Here is a 20,000-nt window from a genome sequence, read left to right as displayed (position 1 = left end):
TGCTACTGACGCAGACTATGACGCCGACACTAAAGTGGAGGAAGAGGAGGAAGAGGAGATCTCTGTCCCGACCATCAAGGAAATGATGTCTGCAGCTAAGACGATCAGGCTTTGTTTGCTATGACATGGGTTCAGTGACATGGCCTTCCTGCGCAAACTTGACAAGGGGTCACCGCCATTGCCAGACTCGTTAAAGCAGGCAACAATCGACAATTTTTTCATTACAGAGTAGGCTCTGTGCATCCATGCCGAACTTCTCAAGGCTGGTGGAAATGCTGCACTCGTGTCGTTGCATGCAGTTTTGTGCTCTGCCTGGAACACAGGCATCATCCCAACTGACTGGAAGAGGGGCCTTGTTGTCCCTCTCTGGAAAGGGAAGGGTGATCGCCAAGACTGCAACAACTACCGAGGGGTGACGCTGCTCTCAGTGCCGGGCAAGGTCTTTGCTCGGATAATACTTGATATGGTTCGCCACCATCTGCTTGAGCACCAGCGTCCAGAGCAGTTATAACTTGTTTCATTTCTATGTTCGCCATAGCAATTCGACAAGCCAACAAAAAAAACTGGTAAAAAAAAAATTAACCCATTCGTTACCGTCCGTCTGGCCACACGGCCGCCTTTGGGCACCTTGAAGCTACCTTGCATCTGCCTTGAAAATTCTATGGCCGCCGCAGGGCCCCCTTAAGGTCACCGTGCGACATCAAATCAAAGACCGTACGGCAACCCCACGTTTTCGGTCTCCACAATTTATAAATACGCCGTGTGGCTCCCCGAAAAATAAAAACTTATGTGACTGCTACATTGTGTGACGGTGGAAATACTGCGGCCGCCGTATAATTGCTAGTGGCCATAGATTTTCGAGACCCACGGCCGCTGTGGCAAATGTGACTTAGGCCTAAATATGCTGTGCGGCTCCCTGAAAAATAAAAACATATGTGACTGCTACATTGTGTGACCGTGGAAATACTGCGGCCGCCGTATAATTGCTAGTGGCCGTACATTTTGGAGACCCCACGGCCGCCGTGGCAAATGTGACCTAGGCCTTAGCAACCAAGAAAAGCTACACAAGGTAAACCCGTTGCTGTTCCAAACCGTAGCTGGGTTTCTCTGCAGCTGCAGACATTCACAAGTAGCACATACATGAGAAAGCATCCTAAATACTGTATATATAAAATACATGGGAAACAAATAGAAAATTAAATTTCTTTCCTCGACACACAACATCAGGTATCATTGTTGGCCAGGTATCTTACGAGTCGGTCTGCCAGTAATGTACTCCCATCTTCTGAACTCCTTACTTAAGAAGCAAGAAAACCAGGTTCAAATCCTACATACAATGTGTTTGTCCATTTTCTGACAATGTCCTGTAATTCATGTAAAAGAGCATTGGTGACTTCCCAAGTCTTTGTTCTGCGTACGATATATGTACAAGCTCCACCATGAACCTTATATCACTGAGAAATAAAATCATCATCATTTGTTGAGATATTTCAATAAAATTTCACAGTAATATATTGGAGACCCCAGTAATCTATATGAAGGTAGCCATGAATCCTCCTTTTAGTTCCCATTACGAGGCTGTGAAACAAAATCACTTCACATACTGTGTGTGATTATTATAGAAAATCACTTCACATACTGTGTGTGATTATTATGTCGATAATATCATGGCAGATCTACTGGAAATGTTGGAAATGCCTATTCATTCTCACCTGTGTTTCAAATCCTTGCTGGTAAAGGAACTTTCCAGGTATCACGGAAGGCAAGGATGGGAAGTGGTTAAAAAAATAAAACATTAATTAGTACTATAACATTTAAAAACACAGATTCACGACTATTAACATTGCTGAAGAGGTGGAGGGACATATGGTGGAGTCTTATCAATTGTCTGCTCAATATAGCAAAAAACAAGGACATCACAATATGTTTTAATCAACAATCATGGAAGAAGCTTCAACAAACATCATATTAAAAATGGAGGAATACAACAATAATTGGTGCAATCTGTACATTCTGGAGGATAAAACAAAACAAATGCCCCTTTTCCTGAAACTGAGCGGTTTAATTGATGAGGTGAGATCAGCATCTCATTTCAAAGAGAAGGGGATGGGCCAGGCATCTGCCTGGGGGATGGCCAGACGGAGGCTAGACCGGTGGAAAGTGGATGCAGTGACACGCTGCTACGGCACATGCTCCCAAACCTGACCTGACCTGACCAGTTTCGATAAAATAATCTCGTGAATCCACAACAAGACTTTGACAAGGTCTTTATGCATATAATTTTAATCAAGAATGGTGTACCTATTCTTTGGTGACCATTAGGACTTCATGACATCTCCATTACACCATCCACCACATCAAACACTTATATTTGTCCATTCCTGTAGAAATGTTATGATGGGAGGAAGGTTCTACCAGGCACTCCCTGCAGGGCTTCTATCGACAGGTAAAAACTGTCGACGTTCAAGTGCTAAATTTGGTTGACAGCATATTAAAATAAAGTATAAATTTGATCACCAGATTCTTATCTGAAAACTATGCAAATATGAATCAAATCGAATGCTCAGTATGAGATTTCCTCGCCATATTGTATATTATTGAATGTCTGAATTGTAAGAACAATCAGTGACCAAAGTGGTTCCATATGCAATCTTTTTGAGAAGATCTTGTTCAAAACTGAAGACACTGTCAACTAGTGTAGTTGTCCTGCAGGCAAAGCTCATGTATGTTGTTTCTACCATCAGACGGTCTTCATTCTGGATTGTGCAGGCATCATTTACCAGGTATGCCAACACCGTCTCAAGAAGAAGTAAGCACCATGTGACTCCAATGACCATGTTGGGTCTTACCTCTACTTAGTGGTGATCAAAAAGTTTGATATGAACCTTGCCTGCTGGGCAGCTACACGAGTTGGTGGTGCCTTGGATTACAAATATGGATACTCCACATGACAACCACATTTCTACCCTGCACACGTGAAACGAAAAGTGTGGTTAAGCAATTGGTTCATGTCTATCCGTCTGTCTGTCTGTCTTATTTAGTTTATGATCGTCAGTTTATGATCGAGGAACAGCTTATACAAAATTGAATATTATATTTTGAACACGAATTTGGAACATGAATAGGAAGACAAACCTGCTGTTTTACTGTACTTTGGCTCTGAATTTGTCCCGATCACACAAGCACAGAGGAGTGAGATAATATTTTTACTTTATCTGTCTGCCTGCCTGGCAGTTTGGTCACAGCACAGTGGGCCTTCTCTACTCATTAGTTGGATTATGTTTCTGCTTTACTGGGCTGAAAAAATATTCAAAGATGTTTTCATGAAAGTGGATATTTTATTTTATTTATCATTATGAGGAAAGAAATGGGAAATTAATGAAATATAAAACCTCATTCCTCTTTCTCGGTTCAGTGTATATATGAATGGAGTATTGCGAGTATGAGTATTACGAAAGAAAATGATGGAGTTGCTTTGCTTTTCAATTCTGGAAGGCCTTGGCAAAAGTTATGGATGTTGAGTCAAGAAGGGTTTGCATTGTGGATTTAGAAGTTCAAGGCAAGCAATTTCATTTGGTTAACTTGTATCTTCCCCAGCAATCATGGGCCAACATAAACCGTTATATTGTGTTTTACTACACCTGTGTACTTGGAAATATGTCGATAATGAGAGGGGATTCAAAGTTTTCTTGGGTTCTCCTGTTTTACGTGGATTGCCATGGTATCTAAATTAATTACTTTGTTTCATTTGAGGGATGTATTTCAGTGTATCATTATGGTGATCCTGGAAAAAAAATGTGGAATAATGGTGGTGGTTGACAATGGTTTAGGAATCATTTCATTTTGCTTATGGGAAGTGTTTGTACTGGAGATGTTTGATCTGTCTACTGCCTTCTCAAATCATGTTTTCCTTTGATGGTATATTGATTTCCTTTTGTTCATATGGGGTGTGGAAGGTGAACACCTTGTTGAATATTCCAAGGGTACAGGTGTGTTGGTTGTTTCCAAATTAAAATCCTGGAAATTTATGAATATCATCATTCGTATGCAGCACATGGCTGCAGGTTAGCATCAGTTATTGCAGGGGAGCGACAGTGCCGCAGTTGGGTGTTGGGTGCTGGCCGGAGCTCGCCGACTCTTTACGAAGGACACCATGGGGGATTTAATGCTGGCAGAGAGGACACGCAGTTTAATGACTGGGCGACAGCAAACACAATGATGCCTCGCTCTGCCTGTGGAACACTGGAATGATAATTTTAAGCTGGGCTGAGATTCAAACCCAGGCGAGGCAGCTCAGAGACAAGTGTGCATACCTCTTGGCAATCCTACCAGCCCTGAAAATATGATACCAATTTATACCAAGTAATAAAAACATTTTTTAAAATGTAAAAGGATGTAGGGATAGTCCTCCAAAAAGTATGTAAATAAGGCAGAAATGGTCACGAGAAATTATCACGTGAAACCATCCCCATATCTTTCTTTGAATAATGGTTGTTTCTAGAAAAGACACTAAGTGTGTGTGTGTGTGTGTGTGTGTGTGTGTGTGTGTGTGTGTGTGTGTGTGTGTGTAAAAAGACACTAACTGTGTGTGTTCGAGTGCATGAATGTGTGTGTGTGTGTGTGTGTGTGTGTGTGTGTGTGTGCATGTGTGTGTGTGTGTGTGTGTGTGTGTGTGTGTGTATAAAGACACTAACTGTGTGTGTTCGAGTGCATGAATGTGTGTGTGTGTGTTTGATATAACTTTCACACACACACACACACACACACACACACACACACAACCATTATTCAAAGAATGATGTTGTGATGGTTTCACAAGATCGTTTCTCGTGACCATTCCAACCTTATTTGCATACCTTTTTGGAGGAACATCCCAACATCCTTTTGCATTAAAAACAGTTTTTATTACTTGTTTTTGAAATGTGTTTACATGCTGGACAATTTCATTGCTATTGAACGGATTTTTTTCCATATGATCTGTGTTGTATTAACCATGAGCAGTCTCCCCCCCCCCCCTTTTTCAAGTGGAATGATATGGGTACAGAGAGGGAATTTGAAGGAGAGTACACTATTCTCTGAAGCGAATTAAGTGACTAAATTGATGTAATGGTAATTTCTGGCTCCAAAGTGTTTTGCCACAAGTATGTGATGAGAGCGTCTTTGTTAACTATGTTCTACGTCTGATTTACAAATGTTGTGATACAGACTTTATAGATGTGCTCAAATGGTAATGGTACTGTAAATACTTTATTGCCGATCTAACATTCTAAATAGTATGTACTTTTTAGCTCGCCTGCTTGAAGAACAGAGAACTATAGCGATACCCCCCCGGCGTGAGCGTCAGCGTGAGTGTGAAAATGTTAAAGTTTTTGGTGCAAGTTATTTCCTTTCTAATGTTTTTATCTACCACACTATTTTTTACTGATTACAATATACAAATACATATATTGCTTTAAAATTATTTGGATCAGACTTCACTGCAATGCTTTATAAACCAGAGTTGGTGTCAAAGCCACCCAATACTCGCCTGTTTATACATTTATCGTTTTTAAAAGACTTGTCTAATCATATTTATTATAAAATAAATTCGCCAAGATTCGCCAAGATTCGCCAACAGAGTCCATCTGCGTGACATGGCAGAACTTCCACAACAGCACCCAGAGATCTACAATGAGTTCAAGGCAGGCTACTTCACAGTGCAAAAGACCAAGAGGGCATTCTCAGCAATTCCTCTTGACCAAGCGCATGAACAAAAAATGCCCGTGTCAAGGGTGACGGAGGTGCCGTTGGCCTGACAGACAATCCCAGTGCTCTGAGGCGCTGGATGGTCGCCGGAACCGAGGTGGCCAGAGTGATCATGGAGTTTGAGGAGGCGAACATGCATCCAAATGCCAATGAGGAGACACCTCACCATGAAGAAACAGCGCATGCACAGGAAGCATTTGCCAAAGATGTACAATCACTTGTGGCTGCATTGAAGAGCTGGGGAATCCCTTAGAGGAGGATAGTCCAGATTTGCTGGTCCTAGACACCAAGGAGATTGCCGATCCTGCAATGATTGAAACAGTTCACACTGCCAAGCAGATTGGACAAGAACAGTTTCAGGCATACTCAAAGGATTGCCTCATCGACAGAACCAAGACTATTGACGAACCTATAAAGAGGAACAAACTCCCCCTCTTCGGAACAGACAGAAGACCAAAAGCACCCAAAGGAAAGGAAGCATCTGTGAAGAATGATATGGCCTTATTTGCAAGGCTCTACATAGGCTGCCAGAACCGCGATGGGAACCTGGACGAGTTCTTCCGTCATGAAAATCAAGCATGCCCTCCCGCGTTATCTGATGCAGGTAAGCTCCACCTGGGTAGCAAAAGCGACTTGCTGGTGTGCCTTGAAGGCGTTGCTGAAGCTCAGTCTGATGCACCTGCTGTCACTTCTGTTGTCTTTGACGGCGCCGTCATCATGCAGATGTTGAAGCCTGGCACTGCCAAGACATTTGAAGAATATGCCCACCAAGTCTTCATCCCATACTTCGAGGGGCAGCTGCGTCGTGCTTCACGTCTCGACCTCGTTTGGGATAGCTACAAAGATGGCTCCTTGAAGACGGCGACAAGGGAGAAATGAGGAAAAGGGGTGCGACGGCGCGTGGTGAGCACCGCAGCCATACCAGGAAACTGGCAGAGTTTCCTACGTGTCGACGCAAACAAGGTGGAGCTCTTCACCTTCCTGTCCGATGTGCTGGTGCAGTCCTTCCATGACGAGGCAAAGGAGCTGGTAGTCACTGATGGTGAAGCAGTCACCTGCCTTCCAAGGCAGGAAGATGAAAGCTCTCTGGCTCCATGCGGTCAAGAAGAGGCGGACACTCGCGTCATGCTACATGTGGCCCATGCTGCAGAACATGACCACCGTCGGATTCAAGTTCGAACCGTAGACACCGACGTCGTCGTCTTGGCGGTGATGGTAGCCCAGGCACTACCATGCGTGGATGAACTCTGGATTGCCTTTGGGACAGGCAAGAACTACCGCTACATCCCTGCCCATGAAATAGCTGCCTCCCTCGGTCCACAGAAGGCACGTGCCCTCCCTGTCTTCCATGCCATGACCGGATGTGACATGGTATCAGCATTCGTGGGGCATGGGAAGAAATCTGCCTGGGCCACATGGAACTCGTTTCCAGAACTGACAAATTCTCTTGTGACCCTGACCACCACGCCAGTCAACATCCAGGATGACACAATGTACTGCATTGAAAGATTTGTGGTGCTCCTCTATGACCGCACCAGTCCATATACGGACGTCAACGAGGCCAGAAAGAAACTCTTTGCCAAGAGGAACTCCGTCCAGCGCATCCCACCTACCTATGATGCTTTGGAACAGCATGTGAAGAGATCAGTCTTCCAGGGTGGCTATGTCTGGGGGCAGGTCTTAGTCCCTCAACCCATGCTTCCATCACCAACAATCTGGGGCTGGCGGCAAACAGAGGATGGGTCCTACGAACCGCTCTGGACCACACTCCCTGAGGCTTCAAAAAGCTGCTTCGAGCTGGTGTCGTGCGGCTGCAAAAAAGGCTGTAGAAACCGCTGCAAATGCAAGAAGGCTAATCTGCAATGCACTGGACTGTGTGGTTGTGAAGGAGAATGCCAGTAGACAGACGCAGTAGACACAGACTGAGATATCGGTCTAGCTTAGAATGTGCAAATGCAAAGTCGCATTGCTTGTAAAAGTGTTGACTTCTTGATCCAGAGCCAGTACACTTGAGCTCAGAAATTCATATTGTACTAGACTGATGTATGCGTGTACCATGTGTCCTGGTAGAATGGTAGTAGACAGTAAACCGTAGCCACTTCAAAGTGGTGTGCAATAATTTGACTACATTTTCTGAGTTTGTCATTATCACGATTATCAGTTTCCTTTGCAAAATAGAGTAAAGTATGTAATCTATAATGCAATGTTGTTGATTCCAAACCCATTGAATGTGATGAATATCATTTGACTCTTGTTCTCCAGGCAATAATGGGTACTTTTCAGCGAAAAGTTTCAGGAGAGCAGCAATTTACAAATCAAATAATGGCTTTTTTACCGAAAATCCTGGCTCATAATATTTGAATACGCCTTTTCATGGTCAATTTACTGAATTTTACACTTTCCTTATATCTACCACCAATACAATAAGAAAATAAGAACATATTGCCAATTTCGCGAAAGTAGAATGGCGGCCATTTTCCAAAATGGCCGCCAAAGCTGACCAAGGCACAATCTCGAGTGGCTCGATATCTAGAATTGTTCAGAATACATTATTCTACATGCGTACCTGTGACCCATTGACATCACCAAACTCTTGGCATCTTCCTTTGAGATGCTTTGCCAAACCTTTACTGCAGCCATTTTCACTTGTTTGTTTTGGAGGGTTTCTGACTTTAGTCTTCTCTTCAGCAAGTGAAATGCATGCTCCATTGGAGTTAAATCAGGGGATTGACTTGGCCAGTCTGAAACCTTCCACTGTTTCCCCTGATGAACTCCTTGGTTGTGTTGGCAGTGTGTATTGGGTCAATGACTTGCTGCATGGTGAAGCACCACCCATTGAGTTTTGGAGGCATTTTCTTGTACAAAGGCAGAAAAAATATTTCTGTACACTTCTGAATTCATTCTGCGACTGCCATCATTAGATACATCATCAATAAAGATGAGTGAGCCAGTTCCAGAAGCACCCATGCAAACCCAAGCTCTGACACTACCTCCACCATGCTTCATTGAAGAGGTGGTATGCTTTAGATCAAAGCGGTTTCTTCCTTTCTCCACACTTTCACATTTCCATCGTTTTGGTAAACGTTTATCTTGGTATCATCTGTCCATAAAACTTTGTTACAAAACTCTCCTTTCTCACTTCTGCACTTCTTGGCAAATTCTAATCTGGCCTTTCTATTTTTGTTGCCTGGTGTTGGTTTAATTGTTCGGGTGGCGGGCTTTGGATCCCAGGGTCCTGAGTTCAAATCCCGCTCAGCTGTTGAATTAATACTAGGTGGGGTTAACTCGGCCTGTCATCGGCAAAATGAGTGCCAGCATGCTGATATACTGTGTCGGAGTGGCGATCCGTCCAGGATTGTGCCCAATAGCCAAAGAAACTGCTTAAGCAGCACCAACGCTCTGCACAGAGTATGGTCCCAATCTCCTCCTCCTCTTTTCTATTTTTGGTACTGCTGAGAGGTTTGCATCTTGAGGTTAAAGTCTTCTGCAAACAGTAAATTGTGATACTTTCACCACTGCACTCTGGAAGTTATTGGTGATGTCACTGGCAGTTGTTTTAGCATTTTTCTTCACGGCTCTGATGATTTTTCTGTCATCAACTGCAGTTGTTTTCCTTGGCCGACCTGGCCGTTGTCTTGCTGATGATTCGTTTCTTTACTTTTCAAGATATTCCAAATTGTTGTATTTGCTATTCTCAATTTTTGTGCGACGGTTCTAATTTAGTTCTTCTGTTCTCTCAGCTTCCAAATTGCTTGCTTTTCTTTCATGGGCAGTTCTCTGGTCTTCATGTTGGTTAATGCCGACTGATTCCAAAGGCAGACTCCCGAGGCAAAAGCAAAGGCTAAAACCAAGACTAGACATTCATAGCTCTTTCATGTGTGAACATTCAATGGAACAAGAAACACGTGTCAGTCATTTGTTCCAAATACTTATACTTACCTAAAATGGGGGGGGGGGGGGGGACTGAACATAAAAAGTGCAATTGTCCGACAATGGTAAAACATATATGCAGAGAAATACCAAGAAATAATAACTGACCTTCTGTACTCTTGTTTCATATTCATCTTTTGATCTCAAATCCAAATTTCTTGAGGATAAAGCAATAATATCAAATTTTATTTCACCGTTTCAATAGTTATAGAGGACACTACGTATCTGTGATAGGGACATCAACATTGATACATCATCATTTACCATTTACTACATATGGATTTAGGGATAGATTGAGTGGGAGTTTATCGCAAGGTCATGCGTGTTTATGAATCACGATTGTTGTTTCACTATTGCTCTTTCCTCTTTGAGCCATGTATTTTTATATTTGCCAAACGTACATGCCTGCGACATTAGTATGGATCATACTTTGCCCAAGCTGGAAAATGGGAAGACTAACATGCTTCAGTGAAAGATGAACTTCTTATAATGAACTACAACACCGTGCAGAGACCACAGCAACGTTCAGGTGACATTTTCAGTTTACTTCTGTATCAGAAAGTTTCACAGGCTGATCACCGCCATCAATGTCCTCTTGCCATAATAAAACACCCCTACCTCATGGCCTAATAGCCCTTTCTGCAAAGACACCAACAATAAGGGTGGGAGTTTTATAAATAGTTTGTAAATACAGAAGGGAGATAACTGTCTGCTTTTGGAAATTCTATTTTAACATATGTACCGAGGGACATTAAAAACCAATGTGGAGACGATTACCCATTTATCTTGTCAGGAGAATTTTTTTTTAACCAACATAGGATAAACTGTAAAGCAAACACAATATTATATTCCATGTCATGCCATCTTGGAAATCATCACTTTTCCAAATTGAGCGTTAAACAGCCTTGTACGTCTAACAATACAAGACAAACATGGACATTGATAACACTTATTATTGTGCCAGGAGAAAATATACTCGTACAGAAAATAAACGATGGATTCTGCATTTCTTCCTTGCTGAGATACAGATTTGATAGCTCCTTGTACTACAGTTACAGCCTGATTCGGATTATGGTTCTCGTACTCATTGTAAACTACTCACGACTTGGCACATTGTGGGTATGCAAATCGCTGTTCCTGGAGTATTCCATTGAAATATATATATATATATATATATATATATATATATATATATATATATATATATATATATATATATATATGTTGTCAGGCGTTGGGCCACTGAATTAATACACCAGGGGGTTGACTCAGCCTGTCATCCTTCCGAGGTCGGCGAAATGAGTATCAGTATACTGGACCGGTGTATACCCTGGTTAAAATAGGTGTACCATATCCCTGTGTCGTAAGAGGCGACCAGGGTTGCGTCAGGAAGGGCATCCGGCGTAAAACATGTGCCAAATCACTATGCGGATCATACGAATGATCCGCTGTGGCGACCCCGAATGGGAGCAGCCAGAAGAAGAAGAAGAAGAAGAAGAAGAAGAAGAAGAAGAAGAAGAAGAAGAAGAAGAAGAAGAAGAAGAAGAAGAAGAAGAAGAAGAAGAAGAAGAAGAAGAAGAAGAAGAAGAAGAAGAAGAAGAAGAAGAAGAAGAAGAAGAAGAAGAAGAAGAAGAAGAAGAAGAAGAAGAAGAAGAAGAAGAAGAAGAAGAAGAAGAAGAAGAAGAAGAAGAAGAAGAAGAAGAAGAAGAAGAAGAAGAAGAAGAAGAAGAAGAAGAAGAAGATATATATGTTGTCAGGCCAGGTGAGATCAGATCTGTGACTTGCTATGGGTATCATGTTAAACCCATACTAACCTGGTCATGGTCGAGTGTCTGTGACGAAACCGGCTCCCCTCCCATCAGGTCCCCTTATGAGGAGGGTGCATGAACATGGACACCTATCAGGATGACATACAAAACCTGCTAAAGGGTGGAGGAGCTCTTTTTGAGCCAACGGCCATCCATATCTTGTGCCCAACTGTGTCTGCGGATGTCCTACTGCAAATGTTTATCTTCCTTCAGAGGTTGGTGGCATGATTTGCACTCCAGCCACCACAAAACACGACACTTTGCAAAACATACTAGTGTGTTTTGGAGTGGTGCTGAGGTTTCATCCACCAGACTGCGGTCTCCTCAAGTTAACCTGAGGCAGTCCATTTGGGTGGGTGCATGGAATGTCCCATCCCAAAGAGATGGGGATGGACCAGGCATCTGCCTGGAGGATGGCCAGATGGAAGCCCATGGAGTACGTATGCAGTGAAAGCACATGCTCCCAATGAATGTATGTATGTATGTATCTATCTATATTATGTTCTGCATTAGGAATGTTCCCTGCTCGTTTTTGTCTTTTCTTCCATTGAACCAGCATGGTCCGAATCCTAGTTTAGCTGGGACTTTATTCCCAACGATCCGTTCCTTTCAGCCGGTACGTCCTTGGCAGTGTCGCTCGGCTGCATCCGATCAGGTAAAGTGATCCGGTCCAGTAGAGTGATCCGGTTCGGACAAGGCGTACCGAGGGCGTGTTCCCTGGTAATTAAATCACGTGATTAATTCGGTAACCCGATTAACCCATAGACGGGAGGACCCTTGGTCACGAGGTTGAGTTATTGGCGTCCACGGTCGGTGAAGCGACCCGCCGCGTCACAGAATTATCCGTGTGCGACGGCCTACAATTCCGGGGAGTCTGTTGGGAACCGAGATAGCTTCTGCCACCTCGTGGTCTTCTCACCCGACCCCCGGCCCGCAACAATATATATATATATGTATATATATATATATATATATATATATATATATATATATATATATATATATATATATATCTCATGTAAAGATCTCATCTCAGATCTCATGAGAAACTTGTGATGGCCCATGAGGACATGAGAAATGTTCAAATGAGTAAAAATAAAAATCTGCATTGTTTTTGTTCTCTGTGCCATCAGTGTGCACAATATGCCTCGTGATCAATCACCACACATATTTTGTACAGAAACGAATTTAGATGCTCAAAAATTTGTAGATGGATGATTGCTGCAACATTTCCTCTATTTGTGCTTTGTTATATCTCCAGCACACAGAAAATTCAAAGTGTTCCTTAAATTTGAGGCAAAATTTGACATGGTGGCACGTTGTTGAGTCTGCTTCTGGTGTATGTTCCCCTTCCATCACTTCCCTTTCTTCAAATGGCACCACAACTGACTGCTTGCAAGAAGGCTGACTGCCTCAATTCTGTGTTTGCTTCCAAATTTTGTGTTCCCAACCCCTCACTCTAAGTACCCACCCTTCCCTGGACTCTGTGTCCTTTGCACATGAGAAGGTGGAAAAGATTATTTCAACGTATTGTTGTTTGTGCATGCTCTATCCTTTTTGAATACTGAGCATAAAGTAAGGAAGCAGACGTTCCATTTTTAAAATATTTCGTATGACTGTTGGAGTTCAAACCACTGCCCTTGCAGACACACAGCGGATGCCCTAACCATCATGTCACTGAGTCTGCTTGGGATGCATCATCTTCTGTCCTCACCTGAGCTCCAGAACAGAGGAAACATTCCCTCCGGGCTTGAGGCGTCTAATGAGGTTGAAATCCCCCACGTAGAGCGAGCCATCAGGAGCACACGCCAGTGCCACTGGGGCAAGGAGACGCGCTCCCAGGGCCGATCCTGCAGCGCAGCTCCCAACACAGCTGAGGGAGCGCCTGCGTGCGGAGCCCAAGGCCGTGTGCATGAGAGGTGGGCGAGATGCAAGCCTAAGCGCACCGCCATCACCTCCGTACATCATGCCTGCGGAGGCAGAACAAATCAGAGACAAAGAATAAATATGCTAAATAGTGATGAAAAGAATAAGCGTAATCGACATGCAGTCGGGGGGACTGACAAAAAAAAGTAAAAAATAATTCTATCCATAATTCGTCAAGCGTAAAGACGACAAAAAAGGGATAAAATTATTATTAAAACTTTAAGCTTTTTAATTTACCATTTCTACAAAACCACCGCACACAGCCCTGGTTGATTTAATTATTTATTTATTCATATGCAGCCTGTGGCTGCTTCGCTGCATCACTTTCTGGGGGCATGAATGTGCCGCAACAAGCTGGTACTTATTTTGCCGACTTCAGAAGAATGACAGGCTGAGTCAACCCACCTGGTGTTAATTCAATGCAAGAGAAGGGGATGAACTCAAAACCCCAGGATCTTAAGCCAGCCACCTTAATTGTTAAGTCAACACCTGGCTTCCCTGGTTGATGACATTATATCAGAAGGGGAAAACAACCACAAAACGTCCAAAAAAACCTTATTTCATCCAACCAGAATAACCACCAATTTGGATGCAAAGAAAATGTAACTCTACCAACTGGTATATGTCTGGCATATCCAATGTACGAATACAATAGAGTGAGTGTGTGAAGTCACTCAAAGTATGAGGCCTCAATGGAGTGAGAGGATGAGCAAGGTTACCACTAGGGATGTGCAGCGAGTGATGGACGTGCACGCTCCAGGCTCCCAAGCCTGAGATGTCAAGAGGACGTCCCTGCAAACTCCTCCAGCTTCTCTCCCACAGAATAACATCCGGGCAGCGTTCGTACTCGAACCCGACGGAGACTGGAAGATGAATAAGGAGAGTAATAGAAGATAGGAAAAAAGAGCGCGTGCCATGAGAAGTGTAAAACAGCGTCACACAAGGCAGAATAGAAGAGATGAAAGAGGTGATGATGTAAAAAATTTACTTCATTCGACACTTCATTTGTTCGTAGGAATTAACCCATCAGCCATTTGTACGAGACGAGGCCCTTTTCTTCACTTTGATCACAGATTCCTTGGTTCTTTTATCTGCACTCGAGTCAGCTTGTGTGAAGAAATGGTGTGTGTGTGTGTTTTCGCATTTATTTAGCATCAAATAAACATTTTAAAAGAGGTGATGGTGTTCCCATGTTTTGGGTTACCAAGTGCGTCATCCCTTAGACATGGGGTGCTGTGTGTGTCCTTTTGTGTCGTGGTGGGATGTTACAGGTGTTCATGTCCCAGAGACATCAGCAGGATGTGCTTCTTGTATCAACGTCTTCCCATAGTCAACGCCTTTGTATCATTCTCGAGTGATACAAACCTTCCTGGGTGAATTCGAATTTGTTTGTGCATCATGAAAATCCCATCTTGTCGTTTCCTTTACCTTGCTTCTCCTCCTTTAGATGTGTGGGTAAGTAAGTACTTTTGATGCCTCGTTATGATTTTGATTTTGTGAATGATGTGACACAGTGTGCATGCTTCTCTTACAGTGCTTGAGTTTTTATGTCTATTTGTTTTACATCTCTTTTATTCCACATTCGCTCTTGCTTGAGTCTTCATTCTGTTTTTGTGCATCTCACCTAATGCGTGTGCTGTACCATAGACTGGCAGTCCGTAGGCATCGGTTCGATCCCACTCCAGCCAGTGGTGCAGGCCAGGTGCAGGAGAGAAACGCTGTTGGAATAGTCGTCCCTCGACGGTGAGCAGAAGGTGTACGAGACGCAGGCCTGGGGGTGGCGAGGCGCCGGTGAGGCGCACGAGCATCAGAGAGCGAAAGGCATCGGCACGCCAGCTCGTGTATACCAGACGTGCTGAAGATCCTGGTACTGGTACCTGTACTCGCACAGTCTGTGTAACAACAAAAAACATGAGTATTACCGTTAAACATGCTGGGATAAAGAAGTAAAATCAAGCACATTGAAATGTCATGTGACCCAGTACCACTGTGCTTCCCCTCCATCTTTTCACCCTTCAAAATAAGGAGGGAATTCACAGGGTTGAAATTCAGGTGTAACTATGATCCCCCGCCCCCCCCCCGCTCTCCTACTCCTCGTTCTACCCATTCCTCACCCTCCCTTACCCCTCACCACACCCCTCCTCCTATGCTTACAGTCCTCCCTACACCTCCCCATTCCTCTTTCTCGACCACTCGTTGAACTCCTTCCTCTACACTTACTGCCCCCCTACCTTAATGACCTCCGACACTTCTCACCCCCCCCTCCTTACACCTCCCCTACCTTTACCACCAACCCACCCCTCTCCGAATGAAAATTTTAACAATGAGAAGATCGTCGAATTATGAGTTTTTGTACTTTTTGGTTTTTGTTTCTTTTTCAAATATATAATACGATGATTTGTAATCGTTCATAGAAAATATTTGTATTTTTTTTATTTGTAAAATTCTCAGTGTTGATGCAGCTTGCAAGAAGTATACAAGGAAACATAAACAAATGAGAAAGCCATTTGGTCTTATCCGCACAACCTATTAACTCAATAAATCTTGCTATAATTATCATTTTAATCATTTTTAATTGCAAAAAAACCGTCTTTCAGGTGTTTCACAGGTAGAGCATTGCTTAAATCATTGCTTCAGCCTCCCCTTTGGGACTAAGCCTGCCTGAGTCCTGTTCACCAGCATTTGCTTCTGATGGACGTTGGAGATACCACAGTTGTGTTCTGACACCATCAACAAATTACAAATCCCATGCCCTAATTACGGACACCGGGATGGCAATGACAAACCACCCAGTGTATTCCCTTGCAATGAGATTGCTTCTGCAGTAGCGACGTCCTGGAAAGGGACAAAATATCATCATTATCAGTTTAACTTATTGTACACCGCTCCTTCCCAATGCCATATACAGGCGATGCATGACGTCATCGCTGGGCGCCGAAGGAAGGGAGTACTAAGTTTTCACTCTGTTTGTTACTTGCAAAATCGAAGATTTTTCAAGTATATTGGTCGGTCAATTTTGTTATTCTGTCTAGTTGTCTGTTTGTCGCCTACAGGTCACAAATTTAAACCGATCGTCACGAACATTCACCACCTGGTAGAGTTTGTCATAAGGAAGAAACCTATTGTATTTGAGGTCAAAAGATCAACATAGGCCCAAAGTCAACAATTAAGGTGGTATTTCTAAAGTCTTAAATTTTCATCCGATTGACTTAAAATTTGAAGAGGATATATATATATATATATATATATATATATATATATATATATATATATATATATATATATATATATATATTCAGGTAGCTGAATTCAACCTGCCAATTATTTTGGAGGTTCACATTGGCCGAAAGGTCAACACAGGCCAAATTTCTAAAATTGTCAATTTTCATCCGATTCACTTGAAATTTAAAGAGGAGTTGCATATTTGGTCATTGAATTCAACCACCAATTATTTTTGAGGTCAGTTTTGTTTTATGGATTTTGCAAGTATCGTACTCTGCACAACATCTTCTCATTTTCTTTTTTGTTATCTTGCCAAAACGAAGTTTTTGCAAGATATGTTAGTCAGCTTGTATGTTTTTTTATTTGTTTGTCTGTAATCACGTATAAAAAATTCTGCAGAGCACAGTTATCATTGGAAATTTTTGTAACTTCGCATATCAGAGGCCTATAGAGGTCCCTTTCAGCGCACAAAATTTTAAAGGTCAAGGTTAAAGGTCAAGGTCACTTTGTCAAAAATCAAGGGAGTCGACGAAACCCTTATTTTTTGAGTAATTTTAATCGAATCGTCTCCAAAGTTTATGGGAATGTAGTTCATGGTCTGGCGCTCAGCTGATTAGTTTTTGGTGGCGATTGGCCTTGACCTTCATGGTTAGCGCCTGAGGTCAAACATATTTGACCCCAAGGTCAAATTTTCAAGTTTTAGGAACCATATCGTGTAGTACCTCAAATTGAACACCTCGATGAGTGCTTTCTAGATATGTCAAGCTTGAGACATTAGGACGTCATTTGGTGACGTTATGAGGAAAAAGCATATTTTTCATGGTTACTCTGTAGAACGATTCTCATCGGAATCTCTCGCAGGCAGATATTCCTCAAGGAGTTGCTCCTGGTGGATAGCAGCTCTGTTCACCTCAGTGTGACCTTAAAGAAGTCACACGTGGTCACCTTTTGGCAAGATACGGGTCACCCTGCGGGTGACATTGATTTATTTATTTATTTATTTTGTCTGGGCGATATCTCAGCCATCCTTTGAGCTTGGAAGCTGAAATTTGAGAACAAAAGTGAAGATGTGCTTTTGGAAAAAACCCCTTTTTTATTTAATCAATTACTTGATTAATTGCTTCATTATTATCGATTTATTAATTCCTTTTTATTTTCTTTCTCATCTGGGCAATATCTTGTGCAGCCTTTGAGCTCGGAAGCTGAAATTTGACATGACAGTGAACAAGTGATTTGGCTATAAAGCATATTTTTGAGTTATTGATTAATCAATTAATTATTCAATTTTCGATGTATTACTTAATTTTCAAAGAGTGACAGATTTGATGAAACAGTGGTGGTTTACGTATGCGATTAGGCAATTTATTGAAAAATCAATTATTTTACTATTACTTATTTATTTTCATGATGCAATTAATCACGGAATCAATAAATTATTGCACACCACTCTCTCCCAATTCCATCTCCACGTGCTGCACGCCGGCAATGTCATGTGCTGGAGGATTTATTCATTTATTTGGCATGGAGGCGGTGTACTTTGAATGTACCGCAATTTGTCTTTGTACTAATTTGATTTTGTACTATTAACATAAGGTAGCTCAACAGGTACGTACATACTTTAAGCATCTCAAGGCAAGGAATTTGTCCAGAGTATCAGCACAGTACGGTGCACTCTTATTGACCAATACTTTGAGATCCTTAACATCCACAATATAAATACATATGGGACCACCAGATTAACATCCCCATCCTTTGGACAGCTTGCTCCACAGACAGCGCCCAACACATCATGAGAATGACAAATTCTTCACATTTGATTCTACTGAGCATTGAATCCAGATTAGATGGCTCAATGGTAACCTCAGAACCACACAAGCTTTCCAGCTGCCACAAAAGATATACAGAAAGGAAGATATGCAACATGTGTTTCGTTGATCATACATACATCTTGTCACAATTTGAACAATGTGTTTGAAAGTGTAACCTCTCATGTTGAAAAGCTGTACCAAAAGAGAGGATCAATACTGCAAGACGCCATGCCGATAGGGAAATGAAAATGTAAACAGAAGGATGCTTTGAAGATTATAAGAAAGACTTCATCCTTCATCCTTTCCTTCAAGGCTGGAGCATCTTAGCCTGGCTGGAACTGAGCACAAACACTCCAGTGGTCATCCATGTCGGTCTGAGAATGGCCGAAACGATTTCCATTTTAACAATGAACCAACCACTGGGACATAGAGTTGTGACAATACACCAGAAAGTACAGGTGGAATTGAAATGCCATGCTACCTTCTCTGTTCAACGAGAACACAAACTAATTGTATGAATGAACTCACTGCAATCATGTTTATAAACTTTGCAATGGCCCTCGTACTTCACCAAAACATGTAACACGGATAATGTTATCTGAAGCCTCCACTCCAGTTTTTCCTCCAAAACTCAATCCTGTCTATTAAAAATAAATAAATAAATTCGACCTCATTAACTACCTGCTTCCCATTTTTCCATTATCTACCTGTGTTTCTGGGCTGATGTCATGCTGTGAGGAGCAGGTGGGGCGGAAGGTGGGTGACGGTGCCGGGAGAAGCGTCAGCGGACCGGGCGGCGGCAGGGCGGCCCCGGCACAGGCTGGGACGTGGTTACGCTCGTGCCGCAGGGCGAACGGCTCCAGGCCTAGAAAGCGTCCCCAGGGTGGCCAGAGACAACGACGAGCTGGCAAGAATGGCGATCGATTGAAGAGGAGACACAGGCTACCGCCTCCAGGAGCCACCAAGTCAAAGCTGGGAGGGCAGAAATGGCATGAACAATAGATTTCGGCAAACATGGGTATCTGAGATCAGAAAGACAAGAGGGAGGAGATTAATGTGTTGGACAGAGTGTATATATGAAACAAATAGTGATATGATGCATTTAGCAATGTCAAGTGCGAGAATGCAAAATTCAAGGGAATCTATCCTGCATGCACACATGATCAAGGGGTGAAAATGGATGATAATTCTGGGAATGAAATGAAGCACTGGAGCAAGCAGAGTCGATTTAGGTCCTGTCGATCAGCTGATATCTGCTTTCAGCAGACAAACAAAATAGGGTGACCCATGCGATTGGGAATTATTGTATAGTATCGAATACTGTGAATTAATTTGGACAGCACAAGTCAGTAAAAGGTGGAACCTATCTTACACCTCCTCTTATAACATGCTTGTTTCAGTTACAATAGTGACACAGGATCATTCCATTGTACAAGGATGCTTCAAATTTGACCTGGACCCTTCCCTTTCAAAGGAAAAGTAATCCACTGGTATGTACATCCATAAATTGCGAGGGAATAGATGTTTATGGTGTTGGGAACTAATACAGTATTCATGAATC

At 42.6% G+C, this 20,000-nt stretch overlaps 1 protein-coding gene across 6 annotated transcripts in view; it reads right to left on the bottom strand.

Annotated features, from left to right (window-relative positions):
- Positions 1–20,000, bottom strand: part of LOC147010863 (teneurin-3-like) — a 417,211-nt gene that overhangs the window by 100,667 nt on the left and 296,544 nt on the right. For all 6 annotated transcript variants that reach the window (XM_085858959.1, XM_085858958.1, XM_085858960.1 and 3 more), the window contains 5 exons: positions 19,147–19,411; positions 15,034–15,301; positions 14,129–14,272; positions 13,198–13,453; positions 1,713–1,742 (listed from right to left, as the gene is read on the bottom strand). In XM_085858959.1, the coding sequence (XP_085715085.1) occupies positions 1,713–1,742; positions 13,198–13,453; positions 14,129–14,272; positions 15,034–15,301; positions 19,147–19,411 (963 nt within the window). The remainder of the gene's footprint in view (positions 1–1,712; positions 1,743–13,197; positions 13,454–14,128; positions 14,273–15,033; positions 15,302–19,146; positions 19,412–20,000) is intronic.

Source organism: Eptatretus burgeri, chromosome 16 (genome assembly GCF_056783735.1).
Source record: "Eptatretus burgeri isolate ZD-2024b chromosome 16, Ebu_testis_v1, whole genome shotgun sequence".
NCBI lineage: Eukaryota > Metazoa > Chordata > Myxini > Myxiniformes > Myxinidae > Eptatretus > Eptatretus burgeri.
The sequence above is the reverse complement of the archived record's forward strand: the minus strand, read 5'-3'. Positions and strand labels throughout refer to the sequence as shown.